Source organism: Syngnathoides biaculeatus, chromosome 4, assembly GCF_019802595.1.
Source record: "Syngnathoides biaculeatus isolate LvHL_M chromosome 4, ASM1980259v1, whole genome shotgun sequence".
Classification (NCBI taxonomy): Eukaryota; Metazoa; Chordata; class Actinopteri; order Syngnathiformes; family Syngnathidae; genus Syngnathoides; species Syngnathoides biaculeatus.
In genome coordinates, this window is record NC_084643.1 from 28,622,686 (window position 1) to 28,645,908 (window position 23,223).

At 39.3% G+C, this 23,223-nt stretch overlaps 1 protein-coding gene across 4 annotated transcripts; it reads left to right on the forward strand.

Moving 5' to 3' along the window:
* Positions 1-97: 97 nt before the first annotated feature.
* On the forward strand, positions 98-10,934 carry LOC133499304 (aquaporin-3-like). Of its 4 annotated transcripts, XM_061817196.1 has the most exons (8): positions 2,007-2,122; positions 3,894-3,970; positions 5,458-5,614; positions 8,558-8,684; positions 8,769-8,906; positions 9,565-9,680; positions 9,767-9,984; positions 10,090-10,934. In XM_061817196.1, exons 3-8 carry the CDS (start codon positions 5,507-5,509, stop codon positions 10,292-10,294), a joined length of 912 nt encoding a protein of 303 aa, XP_061673180.1. In that variant the 5' UTR covers positions 2,007-2,122; positions 3,894-3,970; positions 5,458-5,506; the 3' UTR covers positions 10,295-10,934. The 4 variants fall into 4 exon arrangements, with proteins under 4 accessions (XP_061673176.1, XP_061673177.1, XP_061673180.1 ...); XM_061817192.1 differs by lacking the exons at positions 2,007-2,122; positions 3,894-3,970 and adding an exon at positions 98-640; XM_061817193.1 differs by lacking the exon at positions 3,894-3,970 and having other exon boundaries at positions 1,977-2,122.
* Positions 10,935-23,223: the final 12,289 nt, after the last annotated feature.

Below are 23,223 nucleotides of genomic sequence, written 5' to 3' on the forward strand. Positions count from 1 at the left end.
TCTTTTTCATCAAGGACACAAAACACTGTTGTGATATTTCACAACTCTGGAATCAGAAGGTGATGAAAAATTTCACTTGCATCAAATGCAGAAATTCACAGATGAAATCATAGTTCAGGGGTCACCTGAACAGTCTAGGGTGTATCCGCCGCCTCTTGCCCAATGTTACCTGGGAAAGTCTGCAGCTCACCCATGACCCTGATGAGGATAAATAGTATAGAAAATGGCTGAATAGTGTCTTAAAGTAAATCTGAAAATATCTGTCTATAAATAGGAATAGTGTGCGTGTGCAACTGGCTGGCCCCCTCTGACCCAGTCGGTTGGGATAGAGTTGCAACTCATTTGTGACCTAAATAAGGACAAGTGCTCAAAAAAAAAAAAAAGTATTAAAGTGTGGATTATGTGAGTTTATGATAGATTTTGAAGCAAGTTGGCACCACTTTTAGCATTTTGGTGTCAGATTTCATGTGACAAGCTGCTGCAGGTTGTTGAAAGGGCAACACAGTTTTAGATGCTCATGGGTCAATTTAACAGCTGTGAATATCAAGTAAAAGATCATGACCCGGATCTATGCTTTTACTGCTGATCTGAAAGCACCTTCCTGTTCCCTTTATTCTGTCTGTCAGGTCTTCAAAGAAGGGTGAGTATAGTTTTACCTTTCCCTTGTAAAACTTAAAACAACACATCTATTTGATTCATTTTATTCATATGTGACGGATTGTGACCTTTGACTTTGTGTTTCAGCCGAAACTTTCAAAAAACACCATTATCCTTGTACAGTAGTTACACGTCAATGAAATACTACTGTGCATCACAAACGCTTGGCATATTGACACAATTGGTTGCTTAGGCCGATCATTAATTGCGCAACATCGTCAACAGCGAGGAGCATTTCTCGTCACGCTGACACACTGATGTGTCACAGGGTATGAAAGCATGTAACAGCTGTTGATGGGAAAAGTGTGTTTTGACTGTAGCGGCCCGGCTTAATTATAGGGAAAGTGGAAATGTACTAGACGCATGCTTTGTGTGTTTGCAAGTAAACACGTTAACAATGCAATAAAGTTGTGTGACGAGAGCTGAATTGCACATTGGGTGATCTTGTTTTTCTGCAACAATAGAGAATGTGTTAATATGTACGTCAAATTTGTAATGATGCCCCCTCCCCTCCCTTCCAAAAGATAAAATTTGCTGGAGTGATATGTTGAAACAATGTGTTTTATACCGGGAAAAGTGCCGAGGGAATGAGAAGCAGCCTCTAATTGCTGTCTGCTGATGCCATTAGTCACTACAGTCGAGTTTCCTTTTACACACGTAAAATATTTTGTCTATTACAAATCCGTTTTATGATTTCTTGCATAAAGCGGTTGTTTATGTTGAGGAGACTTGTATGCATTCTAATAAAAAAAAAAAAAGGTTGCCATTTTGTTGCGCAAACTGTCTACCTTCCCTGAAGCTACGTGGCAAGTTAAATTTTTATGACAATTGAAAACATCTGTTACACCCGCCAACTAGAGACGAACATCTGGTTGACACAGGCCCCCTGTGCTCATCAATCATTTGAAACCGGTTGCAGAGCAAAACTAAGGCAACACCTAGGCCGAAATGTTCTGCAATAGTGCTTTTCAAAACACGTGTGGTCACAAGCATTGTTTTCACTCGCAAACTTCCTGCAGCACCCGTTGAGCCAAATTATTCCTGGAAAAGGCCAAATAACAAACCACCAGATCGTCTCTTCTGGTTTTCCGGGATGGAACGCGTTAGACTTTGAAAGTGGACCATTCATATACAATCAGCATTTAAAACTCCCAATGTTAGCACGCTATTAGTACAGATTATCTGAATTAAGAGCAATGAATTAAGGCCTCCACTGTTCCCCTATATTTTTTGCTTTTTAAGTTACGTGCTGAAAAACGCACCTATTCTCTATCAAAATATTATAGTGTTTTGACTTGGTGTCGTTATTAACAGCTGGTCTCAGCCCACCTCCGGCTGCGTCAGCCAATCCGATTCTTCCTTGTGTCCGCAATTATGCTGACTACAAGCAGTTGATGCGTTTTTTTTTCTTGGTGCACATTTGAATGTTTCCTCCTCACTCCTGTTGTCTACTGCCAAACTTTTTGTAAGTCAAAAGCTAATTCATAATTGGCTACTTAATTCATTTTCACTTGCTCTACTTCCGTTTCCACGCAATATATGCGTGTGACCGCAGCCATACCTTTCCATGATGTACATTCTACTAATTCTTATGTCACACTGCGGAGCCAAAAACGTTATCATTATTATTATGTTGCTTTAAATTAATTAAATAATTTGCTGCTTATTTGGCAAGAGTTATTTGGTACTGTCAACAATTAACTTTTTCCTTCAAGAAAATCAAATTTGAGTTTATTCACAGAAATGTGATGTAATTGCCAGAGTATCCAATCGGAATCTGGCTTCTCAGCGTGTTTATTTAGGGATACATTTAACATGGGGTCTTAAATTTATGATGATCCTGACATGATTGGAATGTATGACTGGTGCGAAAATGTTTAAGAAGTTGCGATATGACGGCTTGCTTAGTTACAGTTTTTCATATATATTTTCTGATTTAAACTCAAACTCGGTACATTGCCACTGTCGAAACTGAACTCCGTCAACAGGATGAGCTGTATTGTCATTGCAGGATACTGTACACGTGTTTGAAATTTTAGTAAACAACAAAACGTATTTCCTGAATACTACTTGTCAGCAGACTGCCATGATCGAATTTGTGGTCAGCTACTCAATACTCCCTCATTTGTTTGACATTTAGCACATTTTTTTTTTTTTGGTTGCTGAGATCCCATCACAACATGCTAAATCTTGAAAACATAAAACAGAGAGTTATTTTCACAAATCGTTAGGTAGGCTACAATTACTTGTGTATTGTGTGTCTGAGTAGTTTTAAGCCAGCATACTTTTACTTTTTTAGGTCAAGAAGAACTGCTACTTTTACTCTGTTTCAGTAAGCTTTCTGCTCATGGCTTTCGTTTCTGTTATTGCTTACACAATCATTTTTTATTTTTTTATTTTTTTTTGGTGTCAGTTTGTTAGACGGACTTCAACCACTATTTCACCAATCCAGTACAACGGCTTGCAACATATGGGTCCATTTTACTAAAGAAAGGGAGCCAGGGAGCAAAATGACCTCACATTAAGTTTCGGTCCTTGCACAGAAGCAAAGTTTCCAGAGTGACTCACTTACGTGAAGCATGGCAGAAATAGCGTGCAATTCGCATTTTGAGGCAGAACTCCCTTGGCTTCTTGTTCAATCTACGTTTACCGGGGATGATTGGAGGGAGCTCTGTCACAGGCTTTTACAAGTCTGGCTAAAACCTATCCACAGTTCAGCCTACAAGAATTCCACTCCAAATGTAAGGAAACACGTTGCAATTTTCCACGTAATCGCTGCCCGCTGAGCCTTTTGTGCTGTTTGTAAGGCCACCGTGGGACTGAATTTCCCAGAATTTGTAATTTTATAGACATTTGTCATTTCAGTTAAAATGGTGTTTATGCGCAGTATCTAATTCGAACATTCCTTTTTAATCCTATCAACTTGATGTTCATATTGTGATTAGGAGTTACTCAGCACTTGTTTTTTTCCACTTCTAATAATTACTGACATACCGGTAGTTCATTGCAGGACTTTTTCTTTTCTCATATTGTAAAGTAAGAGTACTTCTTGTAAAGTGAGTACTTTTACTTGAGTACGTTTTTGGGCAACTCTACCCAGTGTTGTTTATGTGGGAGAGGAACACTTAAATGTACCGTACCTGCCACTCAATGAATGCAAGTAAGGCCCAGTTTCAGACCTGCCCAAAACTTCCTCGAATCCGTACGCTCTCATGATTCCGTCTGTTACCTTTTAGGCAGGGAAACAACTTCCTACAAGCTCGTGTCCTCACTCTGCCTTATTGCTACTGAATCAGCCTGACACATTCCTGACGTAGGTAAACTTTGATTTAGGTGATTCATACGCCCTCTGGGCTTTTTTGTGGTGATCCGCGTCACTGCATTCATAATTTCCTTGGAACAGTTTTGTTCAAAACCTTTACCGAGGTTGCGCTAAATTTTGATTACGTATTTTATTTTTTTTTCCAGGGGAAGGGGTTCAAATTTAAAAGATTTTTGTTCAATGATGGAAAAACAATCCCACGTGAAAGTTTGAAATGCTTTTTCATCAGTGATGATATTCCAGTTTAGTTTTCTGTGCACAAAAGCTGCAGTTTATGATTCTCCTAATCCACTTTTATGTGTGGGACAATAAAATGGGCACAGCCAATACAACAGAAGGGAAGAAGGGAGTAAAAGATCTCAGGTGATGTAGATATTAACTACACTTAGCTGTTCAAGCCTGACATGTTTTCACAGCTCAATTGAAACCAGAGAACAAACGCTGAAGAATAATGTGAGCTGATGTAATTTCAGACAAGAAACAAATGGACAGGCCGGGCCGAGCCGGTGAAGGAACACAAAGATATGACAGGTGGTGGGAAGAATGCAGAATGGATGGAGGCAGGTTTAAAGATTAGGGACACGTACATTACCAATTCTTTTTCCCCTTAGTGGATTTTTTTATAAATCACTTATCAGTGTTTTTGAAATCTAAAACAGTACATACCAATATTGAAATTCTTTCATTGCAGTTACATTTTTATTTTCTGCCGTCCGATGAGGCGCACGAGTTTGCCTGGCCAATAGCATTCCTTGCCCTATAAAAGACAAATTTCCATTTTTTTTCTTTTTTTTTGCAGAACATCATGGAAATACTTACTGATTAATGTGGGATGGCTCAAACGGGTTTAAACACTCAATATTGGGAACACCTTTTTAACCTGGTACCAATAAGTGAATTATGCATCTTTCTGCACATTCTATGGAGGTAAAGGTCACTTTATTCCTTGGGAGGGTGTCAAAGTTGCAATTTTTTTTTTTTTGAAAGCACAACTTTGTTTTGTAGACGCAGATTATAAATTGTCAGGATATGGAGATAAATACAAAACCCAATTAATAATTTCATGAATAAATCTGGTAAGGGGTAAAATGAATAAGTGAAAAAAGGGAACGTTAGAAATGGTATAAGATTTTCCTCAATTTAAATTTTAAAACCTCTTTAAAAATGGAATTGAATTGTAGTATACATTTTCATTGTAATATTGGTTTGTGTATGTTGGTGTGGAACAAATAATTACTTAGATAGGAGCACTTTGTATCAAATAGGAAACAATGTACATCTAACGTATGAATATGTTAATTTCGGGTGAATGCATTTGAGTGAAAGCATGTACTGTACACTCGACCTGTGTGTGAATCATGATGACGCGCCGCTTGTAGGCGTGCGCGGCAGGAGGTGGGGCTGCCCTCAGGACTGGCAGTGGCCCAGTCCAAGACTCCGCTATTTATAAGAGCAGTCTGGTCCTTCCTCCTCCACAGCTTCACATCATCTGTTTTGGTGAAACCTGCTCCTCGCTTTGGTAACAACATGGGCAGACAAAAGATCTACTTGGAGAAACTGTCCAAGACCTTCCAGATCCGCAACCTACTGCTTCGCCAGGCCTTGGCAGAATGTCTGGGCACACTCATCCTTGTGGTAAGTGATAAATTGGTCTAAACATGTACATAGATGCATATACTTTAACCATTAGATGAGGTAAATTAAGTTGACACAGCCAAACAAATACTAATCGATGCAAATAGAACAGCATTAATGTTAAATAGTGTATAAAGAATTCTTAATCAAAACAAGAAGGAAAGCAGCCCTTGGATGCATTTAATCTGTGTGGGTCGGGCTTTCAATGGAAAGGTGAACATCAAAAGTCAATGTTTAAACTGTACGCTCCACCTCCTCTCAAGGGTCATCTTTGTACATTTTCTATTGTACATCAGTATAATCAATCACTTTCTGTGCCAATATTTGCGATGTAGGTTGCGTATAGACCAAGTGTGTGACAAAAGGAGCATTCTTTGTTGTAACAGTTTAAATGTTAGCTTTGCATCCCTTTATATGTAATAAACCAGGATTCCAAGGGCTAGCATCTTCGTCACATGACTGATTCACCAATTGTCACCTATGAAAAATTATATTCATACATTCATTGCTGACTGCCTCTGTCCTTTACAGGTCTTGAATTCTATCACCAAGAGAGAATAAAATAGCTTTTTTTGTGCTACAATTGGACCGACCTAATCATTTAAAACACTAACAAAACAACCTTGAGATTAGATTTTAAAAGTGGTTATACAGTGTAATGACACAAAAGGCGTGGTACGCACATTGACACACAACGGAAATATGAGGTGTGGAGGTTAACAATCGCATGCGTGCATTTGTCACTTATCATCCTCTCTGGTGATGAAACTTTATTTTGATAACGTAAACGATTAGATTGGGTACAAGTAAGGGTGTGAGCATAGTTTATTTGCAGTTTTTTTTTTAAAGACCCCCCCCCACACACAAAAAAAAGCTTAAGTTCACGACAACCAAGTTAATGTGGACATGTTGGATGTGATTGAACGGTGGAGATGGAGTTGATCACTTTTGCGAGGTGTTAAGGAGCTACAAAAATAAGACATACACATGAGGTTCCACTCTTTTGTCTTGTTTTGACCTCCATCAGCTTCTGATTCTCTCAAAGGCATGATGACAATGCCAAGCACAGTTTGAAGATTTAATTTTAACTTGCTGAAGCAGTCTAAATAAAACCCTACCAGATGTTTGTTTTGGTACACTACTTTTTTTATTTTTATTGTGTGTGTGTCCCCAGTGGTGAAGCTTGCCTGTAGCCACTCCCCTCCACAAGTTGCTGAATCAGGCGACTTCGGTTGGGGTGGTGCTCTGAGTTAACCACATTTTGAAAACAAAAAGGTTGGATATTGCACACAGAGTGGAAAACATTCCACCCTGTGCGCTATCCAAACGTACTGAAAAACGTTCAAAAGTCACTAACGCGCCAACACAGCCTCTATTATCTTACTTTTATGCGCACTGGGGGAATAAAAGCAACAGAAATGAGGCACCATTTTTTTTTTTTTTTTTTTTTTTTAGAGTGGAGGTTGTTAAGATGATAAACTAAAGGTGCCTAAAGTTTCCTGTAGTACTTTAGTAAACATTCATGCTGCATTTTTCTTTCAACTATACCAATGAAGATATGTACTCTCATTATGCAATCTTTAAAGTTACAGGGTTTTGTTTCGTCATCCTTTAAATCTGCTCAAGACACAAATTGACAGGACATTTTTTGGGGTGGTGGTCGTGACATGATATCATGGATACAATGGAGCTTTGTAATGCTGAGTTGGCTCTTTTGAAGGGGCTTTTGTTCCTGGATTTAGTAATGATAATTATACCTTAGCTTGACCTTGAATGGCTAACAAATTACACAAGTGCAAAGTGCTAAATTATCAAAACATACAGTGGAACCTCTGAAGAGAGACGGACACAATCCATTCCAAGATGCTGAGTAGCCTTAGATGTGATTGGAGATAAAAATTGGATAAGAAGGGAGATGTGCCACAGGAAAAATGTAAGCTTCTGTTTGTTGCAGTGGAAAAGTGTTCATAGCACCATCGTGAGGCAAGTTAGTTTTACCCCGCTGATATGTTTTTGCATTAGTCATTTTGGAAAATGTACCTACATTACATACATTTATAAAAACATGGACTCAACTCATCATTTATCAGTTTTATTCTTAGAACCCTTCAAAAACAGTAGGCGAAACAAAGTGTTACAGGATTTAGGGTGACAATCACTATGAGAGCTGTAGGTAATTAAAATCCAAATGGTAACAGAGTTCAAAACAAACACAAACAAGTGCGGTGTCTCATGTTTGATGAAAGCCAAGGAATAGAAACGAGTTAAGCAAGTTTTAAAACTCAACCGTGAAGGGGCTTGTCTAATCTGCACTGGGAGGTCATTCCATTCCATCCATTCACTACAGGACCAGCAAAGGAAAACTGCGTATCCCCCTTTGAGCTCCCACTGGAGCAGCTGGTCGGCTGACCTGAGGCACCGATGATGCGAGGCCATTTGGGGAAACCTCAAAACAGATTGCAAAATCTTAGGATGAACTCTTGAGCGCGCAGGCAGCCAGTGGAAGGAGGACAGAATAGAAGTAATATCTCTACTGAATATGAAGTATGGGAATGCGAGACAAGCACACTTTGCATAGATGCCATTTGTTTTTTTTTTTATGGCCAGCAATTGGCTGGCGTTGAGTTCTGGGTGTACCCCGCCTCTCAGCCGAAGTCTGCACACCCAAGAACCTTGTGAGGTGAAGCAGTACAGAAGTTGGATGGATTTCTACATACTAAGCAACTACAGTATTATAGACAAATGAACCACTTTTCCAAGTTGCAATGCTGATGTTTCATTTCGATCCAAAGCAAATTTATCGCGTTGCTTGATAAGATCCATCACTTTGTAACCCTTTATTGTATTTTTTTATAAGCTTTGTTTTTCTTGGATTGAATTTGGTAAAAGTACTTGATTTTAATGGTCACACAATGTAATTGATAATCTGGACTTGTTTTGCAGATGTTTGGTTGCGGCGCCGTGGCTCAGTTGGTGTTGAGCAGCGGTTCTCACGGTCTGTTTCTGACAGTCAACTTTGCCTTTGGCTTTGCTGCCACTTTGGGAATCCTGGTCTGTGGCCAAATCTCAGGTTTGCACTTATCTTGCCCCTCACGTTTTGTATTAGCTTTAGCTGCGCTGTTAATGGTATAAATTTATGCGCTGATCATCACAGGAGGACATCTGAACCCCGCAGTGACGTTCGCCCTGTGCCTGCTCGGCAGGGAACGCTGGAGAAAGTTCCCCATGTACTTCCTCTTTCAGACAATCGGCGCTTTCTTCGGTGCAGCCATCATTTTTGGCATGTACTATGGTAAGGATGAAATCCAATTTTTAATTATATAATAATCAGTATTATCAGGTGTTTACATGTGGTGAAGATGGAATTTTTGGATGTTTAATGTTAAGACTTTTTATTTCACAGAATATTTTTTGCAGTGTTCTCTATCCTTATTTTATACTTTGATGTGGTAATACATATGGTTTTGTAAGTAAGGATCTTGCCTTTGTCTTTCAAAATGTTTTCTGTAGAATTTTCATTTTACCCATACAAAAATTTTTAAAGAACCAATAAGTAATTCATACTATCTCTTAAAGAAAAAAAAAATCAGGCTTTTTTTTTTTCCAGTGCCCTGCAAGCTACAAGAAATACACATACCTTATGCTGCCCAAAATACTGACGATAAAAAGCAAAATTGTAAAGATAATTCTATGGAAAACAATATTCTCCAACTGAAATGTTAACTAAAGCATGGGTTCACTTTTTTTCTCCTTTGCCATGCCCCAGCCCTCTTTATTTTCATATTGTAACACTCAAAAACAACTAAAATTACACACAAAACCACAACCAAGTCCCAACATTCCTATGTTATGGAAGGAAAATGCTAAGTGAACAAATGGCAAGCAAAGCACTTAGGCAGAGGTAATCAGTAGTTTTATCTCCCCCCCACCAACCCCCCCACCTCATTCAGATGCCTTGTGGGACCATCCTGGTGCTTTCAACGTCACCGGCCCAAATGCCACAGCTGGAATTTTTGCCACCTATCCTGGAAAACATCTCACCCTTGTCAATGGTTTCTTCGATCAGGCAAGATTCTGAGCTAGGGCTGTCATAAACTGCTTCATCGTGCCTTGAACCCCCTCCCAATTTCCATCTGCCCCTTTCGTTTGTAGATTATTGGCACAGCAGCACTGATCGTTTGCATCCTGGCCATCGTCGATCCTTACAATAACCCCATTCCGCAAGGTTTGGAAGCTTTCACAGTGGGCTTTGTGGTTCTGGTCATTGGCTTGTCTATGGGGTTCAACTCTGGCTACGCGGTCAATCCTGCCAGAGACCTCGGACCTCGTATTTTTACTGCAATGGCAGGGTGGGGAACAGAAGTCTTCACGTAAGCGCACATTTTCCTTTTAACTCATAATCATTCTCATGTCTTGTGGAGCGCTTTGTCGCCACTTGCGAAATGCTCTCAGTCCACCGGAATTGTCCTTTTCAGAGCCAGAAACGGTTGGTTCCTTGTACCCGTCTTTGCCCCCTTCCTCGGCACTATTATCGGCGTAATCATCTACCAGATGATGGTAGGTTTCCACGAGGAGGGAGAAGTACGCGACCGCAGGAACGCCGAGGCGGAGGAGAGCGTGCGGCTCACAAATGTTGTCGCCAACGACAAGTCAAAAGAAGCTACTAAACAAGTGCACTGAGCAGCTGTGCACATTTTGTGGCTGGACATTGAAACAAACTGGATTTGATCCACTTTTAACCACAGTTTTAGCTGCCAAATTGGTGAGATCCTGAAATGAAGCTACTTTCTCTGTGTGTCATTTGCATTCGATTGCCTTTGTAGTAGGAGGGGACAGACATCATGCAAACATTCTTTTAAGAAAAGATGAAAATGTTGGTTGTGTTCCCGATCTTCAAGTTTAAGCAGTGTTTTATGCTTTGTACCATTATAGTTTTAAAATACCTTTTTATAGGAACAGCTGAGAATCCAAAACGGCCAAACAAGCACTTAGTCCAGACAATTTCAATATTTGAGTTCAAGCATTGGACATTTGATGTTTGAGAAATTATTTTATATTTGATTGTTTTGAAGATGATTCTGTCTTGAGTCGGTCTTTGATTTTCTAATGTCACAATAAATGTCCTCCTAACCCCCACCCATCCTCACCCACCTTTTCACAGGTATATAGTCTTGAATAGCACCATGTTTGTTGATTCTCACCTGCACCATTCGTGATTTGTATTTTGGTGCCGGACTGGATTATGAGCCTCTCTGTGTTTTGTATGTAAGTTAATGGGTGATTCTTTTTGTACTGATACAATAAAAGTGTTTTTTTTTTTTATTTCACAGATGTCTCAATATTACTGTGCTACTGTCGCTATCAAACATTTTTGTCATTAACAGTTTAGTTTTAATTCTTTAACCAATTACAGTAATGCAGGAAAAAACATGGTAAAAAAAGTCACTGGTTATCCCATTATTGGGAGTTGTTGGGTACTCGTTGCTATGTGCAATTTTTCAGTTGCACATATGTTATTGGCAGAAACCATGGCTACTGCGCTCAGAATAAAACATGATTTTTGGTTACACCTAACTGTTCCATTATACAATATGCATCAATGTTTCAAACAACGTTGACTAATCTGATTTTATTTTTACTGTAGGGTTAGCTGAAGTCATTACAGTCACAAGTTCAGGCTTCTTTGACCACATTTCCTTTTTGTCATGGTCATTTTTTTTTCATTTTTATATTTAGTAAAAACATAACTGTGGTGTTTTTTTCCTTTTGGCTCAGCTCTGCTTGAGTAGTGGTAATCTTCTTCTGTTCAAACTCCAGCTCCCTGCCTGTCTTTTTTCACCAGATCCACAAATCACCTCTCTGGTCTTCTTCTTTGCTTTCTATCTGGCAGATTAATTTCCAGCATCCCTGTACCGATATATCAAGTGTGTTCCTCCTGCACGTGTCAAAGCCTTCTCACTGTGTTGCTGTTTTCATGGTAAAACAGTTTATCCAGTTCAGTTAGCAACCATACACTTTTTGACAGTTTATCATATTTGTCACTGCTTATACCATATGCTATATTCTTTTTCCTGATCGTATTGGTAACATTGGTTTAAATGACTCTACCTTTCAAAACATAAAAAAAAAGTTCTGTAAATTAGACTAGGGGACATTGCTTAGGTCTCCCCAGGGTTTGAGAAATTAGCTTGTCGTTTCTCCTGAATCACTTTTTTTTTCCCTCTTACTCCAGTCCAGGGGTCGGCAACCCAATATGTTGAAAGAGCCATATTGGACCAAAATAAAAAATAAAACACAGTGGAGCTGGACAAAATGAAAAGCCTTATACAGCATAAGCCAAATGGTGATGGCAACACAATATAGGTGTCTATATTGGGCTGCTATCCAAATAACATAATGAGCATTTATGCTTCGTTTCTTTTTCCTGCGGCGCATCCTTGAAAGAACGACGCTGAGAATGAGTACTCTGTACTCTTACATTGTCTTAAGTTTAAATTCCATTGTTGATGTGTTTCGTCGCACTGATAAAATTATGGAATACAGATTTTTATGTCATTTATTGTGAGGATTAAAAAGAACAAAATGCAACAAGCCTCCTGTAATAGCAGATATCACCATAGAAATAAAATACAGTCCTCTTTACACCCTTAGCTGGGTACCGTATAGATTGTTTTCACGTGACGTCACCCGTTGTGCTGCCTTGAACGGTGGCCATTTTCGATCCCTAAGCTCCGTTACTCATACATAGGCAAGGTGGACGACATTATGTTTCTAACTGCATTTATTGAAGATGTGACCGACAGCACATCAAGCCCAGACTGACTATTAGGCTACCTGGCATGCACAGATCATGAGACTCAGGACTGCGTCACAAAGGCGCACTATTGTGCCCTTGATCTTTTACTCTGTCAGAAATCACAAAGGAGGAGCACTTACCTGTATGCTAACACGGAAAACGAAAGGCGGTGGAATATTATTTCTTTAATATCGACGCAAATTCTGTTTATTCCATTTTTATTTCAAAAAGTAAAGTTATATGTATATACATATATATATATATATATATATATATATATATATATATGTATTAGTTCACTACAAGCAAAGCGAAATGTTTATTATTTGTCTAAAATTTGATGACAATGGCAGAAAGATAAAAGAATAAACAAATCCAGTATTTCACAAAATTCTCAAATCTTTCAAGTGACTAAAAACGATTCTAACTGTAATGTTGGCCTTCTGGAAAGGGTATTGATTAAGCTTGTTAGTTTAGCTCAGCGACACATCAGCACGATGGAGGTTGAGACCGGGCAGCGGCAAAGCAGCGTCGGGCAATCGTCCACAAAGCCACGTCTCAGTGAAGCACAGAGCCGCAGACCGTCCAAAGTCTTTCGTCAGAAGCGTTAGACGATGCCCCCGCTTACGCAGCCGGACTTGTGTACCGGATAGCGAGGCTTTGAAGAGGGCGCCGACTAGTAACTCTGGAAAAAGCTTCAGCAAATTGGCAGGAGTTGTCGAAAAAAAGTCAGAAGAAAAGTCAGAATTAAAGCTTTTTAAATTGAATTAAATAAATTAAAATGAAAGCTCTCTGATGCTTAGAAAATCCTCTCTTTTATACTTGAGTCCCGAGACGCCTGTGAAACAAGAAAACACAAACAGTACAGGAGAGGATTCCCTAGGCTACAACACTGGTACTCGTTAGGTAGGGAGATTAAATGGCGGCGCGCAGTGATGTATGCGTAATTCAGCAAAAAATGTGATGTTAGTGAAAACAACCCATAAGAGTTAAACAAAAAATAGTCTGAAATTATAAAAGTGCATAAAACAGCAGATTTTTGAAAAGGTGAGTACTACGAAAATAAGCTAGTTTCATATTTTATTTATAAAGGGTGTGCCCCCTAGTGGTAGCAAAAGACAATCTCTTCTCTCTGACACGTACAATATAACGCAGCCATCCTTGGACCTCCATCCATCCATTTTCTTTGCCGCTTATCCTCACGAGGGTCACATGGAGTGCTGGAGCCTATCCCAGCTGTCAACAGGCAGGAGGCGGGATACATCCCAAACTGGTTGCCAGGCAATCACAGGGCGCATAGAGACAGACAACAGCCGCACTCATAATGACACCACCAGAAAACCCACGCTGGCACAGGGAGAACATGCAAACTCCATATAGGCGGTTCCGGGATTGAACCCATGACCTCAGAACTGTGAGGCCAATGCTTTACCAGCTGCTCCACCGTACTGCCCCTTGGACCTGAGCAACAAAATACAATATCTGTATGTCATTCCAAATAAATAACAAAAATCTGTAAACACTTTATAAACACAGACACTTTGTTGCTAAATCTGTGCAAAGTTGTATTCTTACCCATTTACAGACATCACTGGACAGCTTCTCAATATATGAGATATAAGAGTTCCCTTTAATCTTGACACATGACTGCAAGATCTCATCTGTCAGGCGACTGTTGTATTTGGATTTAATGTAGTTCACGTTTGAAAATATCTGCTTGCTCAGGTATGTTGATCCAAAGATGGCTAATACACCATATGCACAGTTCTTCATACTCCTATAACTGTCAGGAAGAGCATTCCATGTTTCAAAGACATTTCACGGGTGTGGCGAGGCTTTTAATTTCGCTCGTTTTGAGGTTTTGGGCAAGCTGGGCTTTATGGCGGGTGCCATTTCCACTCCCAACTGGGTACTCGGCTGCAGATGTACCACACATTCCCTGGAAATGTCTTTCCACGTTACTCTTTTTGTTATTGGACAACCGTGTTGGCAATGAAAGCAAATAACGCAGTCCAAGAACAGTTGGATCCTGTGTTCTCCTCAGCTATATCTTTCTCTCTCTCTTTTTCCCTTTGTGATCCATGGCCCATCACACACCTGCAACGCACGTTCGTTGATAGAAATGTTGACATTTACTAGTTGTCGTTCATATTCCTGTATTTTGTGCATAGGTTATTTGAAATTTCATTGCAGGGACATAAAATGTCCAACTCTGGAATGACCAGTCTATGTTCACGAGCTTTCAGCTGTACTGTACATGTCGCAGAAAGGAGGAAATCTAGGTCTGAACACAAAACCACAAATATCCTTACTTTCGAAGACAGAATGCTTTCATCTTTAAACTGTATAATTCCCTCAATATAGGGTTTTACATACCAAGTATATTCCGTTTAACAAGAGCTTCTATGGAGCATAGCTTTAAAGTCTGTATTGCACCCCCTGGGCTAGGTTGTTCATATCTAAGTCTAAGCCCAAACATTTGCTCCTGGCTGGATTTCAATATGTGTCGGAGGTGTGTGTGCGTGTGTGTGAGTGTGTCTGGGGGGGGACAAATGCCATTCTTTATTCTTTGTCACCAACAAATTGTGACAATCTACATTTTTTGTTTCTGAAAAGATTCAGATTCCTTCGCACACCAGGACAAAACCGTTAAAGGACCAAACACAAACACAACCAAATAGACACAAGCCAAGTTAAAAAGTGTATTAGTGAGTTTTAAGAATCTGTAAGTGAATAAGTCCTAACCACTTTCACATTATCTCACAAAACGTGTTATTCTTTTTCAAAATATATGACATTGTCAGAGAGTGAACTGTACGACACTCGTTTTGTTGGAAAATTGACCTCTGCCATACCTGTCAACTTTTCGGAGCGCCAACCTGTATAAGCTACCAAAAAAATCCTTATAACATACCAGAGCAAATTATATGTCAAAATAACGGAGGGAAAAAAACCCAAGTTTTTCAATTATTTTTATTGTCGATCTCCATAATGATAATATCTGAAGGTAATGTCTAATTTTCAAAGTCAATTTAGTGGCATTACTGTGTTCAGAATTGTATTCATGTGTAACTTTCTTCACCAACTCTAAATGCTGACACTTCGGCTCGAAATTACAGCATCTATCCATATTGACTTTGCATTGCAATAATGCTGTAAGAATCCGGATTATTTGTGATATACAGCCATATACGTAAGATTCACCACAAAATCGCTATGAACTATGGCTAAACCGTACAAGTTGACAGGTATGCTCTGTTTTCCAGTGCACTGCTAACTGTATCTATATCTTGATGAAAAGTATGTAGGATTAAGTTATGCATTCACTGGTTGATGCAAAGCAGAAAGAAAAAAAACCTTCTCCCAGCACGCGGTTGTGGTTTGTGAAGGAACTGAGGTGCTTAGCTTTTTCCCCTATGTAGTGCACATTTAATTTAATTTCGCTCCCTCTCATTAGTTTAAACACTGCCAGCAGGGGAGACACCTTCCCTCCCGAAAACATGAAATGATTTTAATGTTCCAAGATAAAGCACACGGTTCCATTTAATGGGTGACAAATACAATGTTGCTTTGTCAAACACACATCTGCTGATTGTTGTTCAAATGCAATCCAATTAGCACTCCCAGAAGCAACCAAACCCCCTGCACACACAGACACACAGACACACAAACAAAACACTCAAGAAAGGCCTGCTGAGAATTTTCCATGCTACAGGCTAATGTTGTCCTCTTGAGAAAATTCCTGCTATCTCACAAGCTGGCCACTAACTAACTGGCTTGGGCAACTGGGATGGATAAAACATTTGCAGCACTAAGATGAAATGTACTCAAATTTGTCTGATATGAGCAAATGTGTTTTGTCTTACAAGCACAACCGCACACGTGCACACAAGACGATCTTTATATAAAGGACCACAAATATGTGGAAAACTAAAATACGTCAATCTTTAATGAATGCACAAAGTCAGTGGTTTTAATACATCCAGATAATTCTTTAAAAAAGAAGAAGTTATAATACGTACATCAATGAAACAAGTTAAAGCTGACCAACAAATGTCTAGGATTCAGGTTCAGCATGGACATGAAATACTAGTAATGTCCATTTTTTTGTCTTCATTTCCATGCTGATCAAATATGTTTTATACAGAGATTGTAAAAAAATGTAAAAAGGTGCATTAAAAAGTGCATAACCTATAAAACTGATGACACGCAAACTAAATGTAAAACCGAGCTACAGTACCACTTTTTATTAGATAAAGTGGAGAAAATGCTTGGGGCACCGTGATTTTCAGGGCTCCCCAAACTTCTCATCAAAACAGATTCAGTAAGTTTTTTTCTAATTATTTAAAGCTTGTTTTAACATACCAACATGCTTAATCCATCATAACAGTATCGTGCTCCCCCTCCCTTCCAATGAAATGAACTATTCCAACTTCTTACGGCACAGGACTACACTTGATTCCAAAAAAAGCTGGCAAAACAAACCTTGCCAGTTACAGTAGCACTGCTGTCAGTGTCAGCCGAAGCGGATGCAGTAGAGAGCGACAAAGGTGACGCTCTTCATCATGAAGATGTGAGTATTCCAACAGCCAAAATGGTAAACTGTATTAAATGTGGATTCACGATCTCATCAATTACGGTAAACACATTTGCATGATTGACTTTTTAGATAACAATCCCCAAGAATGATTTTAAGTACTCCATACAGCTAAGGAAAAAGGAGATTTTTCTACAATTCACACATTTTAATAGATGTTAAACATTAATATTCAAAAGACAGATGTCGAGGAATCTGTGACTAGATTTTCCTTTTGCCCCCAGAATGACTTTAATACTCTACAATACTGACCAAAACATAGTGAATTTGCTATAGTTATTGAGTTAAATTCTACCTTTATACTGCAGGTAACTAGTGACTGTTGTTAGATTGCCAAGTTCTTAGTAAAAGTCACTAATTCACGAGATGCAGGTTAGAATGACTTAAAATGACAATTATTTTGCTCCAGCAATCAGCTGAAGGTCTCACCCTGCATTCTACTACGGCCCAGAAAAATGAACTACCGTAAAGGTGATGACCATTCATAGGTCGCACAACGACGAGGGCCCTAGAAAAGTAAAACATTCCTTACTTTGTGGCATCCCATTTACTGTTTTCTACTGTGGTGGCTGCACTTAAGCCATTAGCTTGTAGAAACAGTGGGCGACTTTCCAAACACAATTCCACTTGCCTCAAATGTAGACAAAAACATAATAAAACTCAAGCCTTATCTTTGTCTCCTTGCATAAAATACAATATAGTGTGTACTAAAAAACTACAACCTTTAGACCTCATAGAGTGGTGTCACGGTGCCATCTTTCCATTCAATCAGGATTTCGCCTCGGGGCATGTGAGGGGAGGAGAGTGGGTGGCGCATGGCGTTCTCCGTTAGGGGGGCTCTCTCACAAGGCACCGGGGAGCCCGGAATGCCCGCCTCTGGCCTCGGAGAGTACGACTTCAAAACGCACACCACCTTCTTCCTTCTTGTTCGCACAAACGAGACATTTGAGAAGGTGTGAACCCATTGACCCAAAGGCTTTGTACACAGTTCTTTACATTAGTGTGTTTGCACTCACCTGTTGGAGTAAACGTTGAAAATAAGAATGGCTGTTCCAAGGACAAGAGCCAAAGAGCTTAAAACCAACATGGTTACCTTCCAGGCCATGCCTGTGAAGGTACATAATCAGTACATAGTTACTTATATGCAGCCAGTGATTACTTTTTGTACTTATGAAGACCTACACTATTTACATCGACAACAGTGGTTCTCTAACTTCTATTTAAAAGTTAAATATAACTGAACCTGGTGGTACAGTGGAGCTACTGGTTAGGGTTGGCCTCACAGTTCTGAGGAGCCGGGTTCCACCTCTGTGGAGTTTGCATGTTCTCCCTGTGCTTGCTTGGGTTTTCTCCGGGCACTCCAGTTTCTTCCCACATCCCCAAAAACATGCATTCATTGGAGACTCTGAATTACCCCTAGGTGTTATTGTGAGTGTGACTGTTGTCCATCTCCTTGTGCCCTGCAATTGGCTGGTAACCAGTTCACGGTGTACCCCAACTCATGCCCGATGACAGCTGTGATAGTTTCCGGCACTACTGCAAGCCTTTTAAGGATGGAAAATGGATGGATGGGTAACTGAACCTTACAAGTATGCTGTACTGCCGACGGGGTGTTGCTGAAACATTACACATGCACACAAGGGTCACAGGAGTCCTGGAGCTGATCCGCGCTGTCATCAGGAGGTGGGACACACCGTTAACTGGTTGCCAGCCAATCGGAGGGCAGATATAATCAAACAACCATTCACATTCATGATCACACCCAAGGGGTAATTCAGAGACTCCTATTAATGCATGTTTTTGGGATGTGGGAGGAAACCGGCGTACCCGGAGAAAACCCACGCAGGGACGTGGAGAACATATAAACTCCATACATGCTGGGCTGGGAATTGAACCTCTGTCCTTAGCACTGTGAGGCTAATGTTCTAACCAATTGCACCACTTGCCGCCTGAGAGAATTACTCATCTACAAAATTAGATTATGTACAAGAGCTGCTTATCCTCACAAGGGTCACAGGGAGTGCTGGAGCCTATCACAGCTTTCAACGGGCAGGAGGCAGGGTACACCCTGAAATGGTTGCCAGCCAATTGCAGGGCACACTGAGACAGACAACAGTCGCACTCACAATCACACCTAGGGGCAATTGAGAGTGTCCAACTAAGGTTGCATGTTTTTGGGATGTGGGAGTAAACAGGAGTGCCCGGAGAAAACCCACATAGGCACAAGGAGAACATTCAAATTCCACACAGGCGGCGGCGGGATTGAACCCCAGTCCCCAGAACTGTAAGGCCAACACTTTCCAGCTGAATCATCGTGCCGCACTGTACAAGAGTTGTCGGTGACAAGTTATTTCAGTAGTCATATCGATTCATATACTAATGTTCCTATGAACTATTCTAAATTGGTTTGATAACACAGATTCACAACATAAACAACAAAGACATACTACAAATTATTGAAAATTTCTTTTTCTGGGTAGATAATACATACATTAATGTAAATATATTTTTGAACTTCCTCTTTGTCAATAAATTAATTTGTGTGATGTCATTTGTGTTGTATTGCGGCCAGTGAACATATGTTCACCAGTTAATATCGAGACATTTCATTTCATATACTGCATTAAAATGTAATTCAAAAACAAAACAAACAATAAATGGGATTAGTCATAAGAAACTGTTGAAATAAAAAATGCCAGATATAGATACAAACTAGATGAAAGAATAAATATTTGCATCTGATCTTGATAATGATAATTATTTGTTGGTGTAACTAAAATAAATAAATAATTACACTACCGATTTCATATGAATAGAAACATGTTTTACCTCATGTTAATAAATCACAAATAAATAAACATGGATAAAAGAATAATATAACAACAATAACATGATACTGTAATATCATCTTTCGAATAATTTTAATATACTGTATCACCAAAGGTAACATATTGGATGAAATTCATTTAAATTATTATTTTTTTTAATATCTCAGCCTACTCAATGCAGACATGCCCTCATCTTCAAAGAATATACTGTATACCGCTACCTGTATTGTACTGTAGTACTAAGGACAATCCCTCAACACGAAACACTTTCATTACTCTTTGCTATATCCCCACCTAGTGGTGGGTAAATAACACTTCATATTGTATCTTAAAATCAAACATTTGTTGTCTTCCAATGACACGCGGGGGAGAGGATCCATTGAAAAAAAGATCTTACCATAGTCCAGAGTGAAGAAAACCATGGTAGGATCCTCAGGGGACTTTGTGCTTTGGGGAAAAACATCAAACAAGTCTTTCACTGGAAATTCTTCTGTGACTCCAACACGAAATGGAGCTTCAACTGGCAAGGAGCAAAAACAGAAACACATCACAATTAAATTGATCACAAATTTGGACCAAATGTCTATATCCCCCAATTTGGGGTGTGTACTATACTTCAGGTCTAAATTTATGTGAAACCACAACATGAATCTTGCATTTCATGAAATGAGGAAATGATGATTGCTTTCAGGAAAAAGAAAAGTTTGATTGCTGCAAAAGTGCACTTAACTCAATGACAGCCAGCCATCTTGGACAAAAGGGCTGCAAATAATTTGTTCCTATACTTAAGTTCATTTTTTAGGTCATTGTTCTTTGCTTCAATCATTATTTTTCTGACATTACTTTTTCTCTCTACATTTAAAAATAGAAATATGTACCTTCCTCTGGTTACGTTGTTGAACAGGCTTTTAATAGCAATTTTTTCAACCAACCCCACCCCTTCCCATTTGACCAGGTTATCAAAATAGGTATTATATGGAATTGACATTAAAAAATATTTTTTTCAGAATCTGTACTTTTTACAAAGCCAATTCCAATGAAGTTGAAATCTTGTGTTAAACACATCAAAACACAATAAAATCATTTCCAAATCACATTGAACCTAGACACAATGATGCAACTAGTTACAGCATCTGCCTAACAGTTCTGAGGACATGGGTTCTGAGGACAATCCTGGCCCAGCCTGCGTGGAGTTTGGATGTTCTCCCGTGTCTGCATGGATTTTCTCCGGGCACTCCGGTTCCCTCCCATATCCCAAAAATATGCAACATTAATTGTGAGTGCGACTGTTGTCTGTCTCCGTGTGTCCTACGATTGACTGGAAACCAATTCAGGGTGTACCCTGCCTCCTGCCTGATGACAGGTGGGATAGGCTCCAGCACGCTTGTGACCCTTGTGAGGATAAGCACCTAAGAAAATGGATGAATGTTCAACCTATATTTAATTTAATACAGTACAAAGATAAGATTTTTAAAGCTCAAACTGATAAAGTTAATTGTTTTTACCAAGTAATCTTAGCATTTAATGGCTGCAATACGTTCCAAAAAAGACAGTTGGGGAATGCTCATCAAACACCTATTTGGAAAATCCCACATGTGAACTGACTAATTGGTATCAGGATGCCATGATTGGGGATAAAAGAAGCTTCCCTGAATTGTTCAGTCATTCACAAGCGAAGATGGGCTGAGTGTCATCTCTTTGTGAACAAGTACATGAAAAATTAGTACAACAGTCAAAAGACATTGTTCCTTGATGTACAGTTGCAAGGATTTGGGGGGTTTCATCACATATGGACCCACAAAATCAAAAGGTTCAGAGAATCTGGAGAAATCACTGTATGTAAGAGGGAAGGATGAAAACAAACATTGCGTGCCGGTGACCTTGAGATCCTCAGGCATGGAAAACTGACATCAATTTGTAAAGGATATCACCGCTTGGGCTCAAGAGCACTTCAGAAAACCAATCCAGTTCGGCGCTACATCTGTAAGTGTATCTTAAAACCCTACTCAATTAAATATAGGCTAACATGATTTCAAAATCACTGTATTCTATTTTTATTTATTCAACACAAAGTCCCAACATTATTAGAATTGTTTGTACTTAAGTTGTTGAATCAATACTTCTACTTTCCAGAATGTGACTACTTATGCCACCTCTCCTCTACAGTATGTTAAAAAAAAATACTACCATTCACCTAGTATCACATTTTAATATATCAGAAGTTTCATTTTATTTATTTAAATTCTGGCCATATAATTAAAAATACAAATAAAAACTCAAGGGCAGGTAGCCTGGTTTAAAACTAAAGAATATAGTTTCATTAACCATGTCAATAAGGTTTTAGCTTTGTAATCAACTGTCCTATGGGTTGAATTTCTTCATATATCGTAAGTGGGGGGTGGGGTGGGGTGGGGGGGTCTCTGTCATTGAGGCCGCTTGCAACAACACACGTCCTGTGAGGCCAGCCCTCCCCTCCCCTGCCCAACCCACACACAAATGCTATTAGATTAGATTTCACTGAGTTGATTACGTGTTGTATGCAGCCAGCAGTCGTTGGGCTTGCTTTGTGAAACCAAGTCGCTCCTTATTCTATACGCTTTATGTTTTGGAGCTCTATTTATGGGAAAAAATATCAGGCTGCTTCCTGTGTCCTTACTTGGGACAAACCTATACTGTATGGCATATATTGAATCCTGACTGCTCTGTAGTACATGAGACATTCTCCTTCTTTATTTAATGCAAGTGTAGAGTACTTGTAGAAATGCAGAAAGACCATGTTGTAGCCCACCCGAAATCCTCAAATTATTTGCAAATTTATACTATGCGCAATACTGCAAATCCTCAGATCTTCAGTTTGGGATCGATTCCCATATGCCCTGTGACTGACTCGGAACCAGTTCAGTGTGTATTCTGCCTTACACCCAATGTTAGCTGGGAGAGGTACCAGCTCTGCCGTGGCCCTTGTGAGGATAAGCGGTTTGGACAATGTAGTGAAGTATTGTAAATTGGAGGAGCTTGAAATTTACAATTTCAAAAACAATATTACATAAAAACTCACAAGTTCCTCAAAAAAAAAAAAAATATATATATATATAAAAAAATTAAAGCCCATACTGGCATCTTACAGTGAATATAAAAAAACTCCTCAACCCTTTATAAATCCCTCATTTTGTGATATAAAAAAATGAGGCAAAGAAAAAACAATGACAAATGTTTTCCACTCTTAATGATGTTTATAATGTACAGAACTCAATTTAAAAAATTGTCCTTTCAAAATTGGAAGCCAAAAACAACTTAATGTAGTTGCACAAGTGTGCACACCCTTTTATAGCTTGAATGTGGTGTTTATAATTAACCAATCACATTCAAACAGATGCAAAATGGGCAG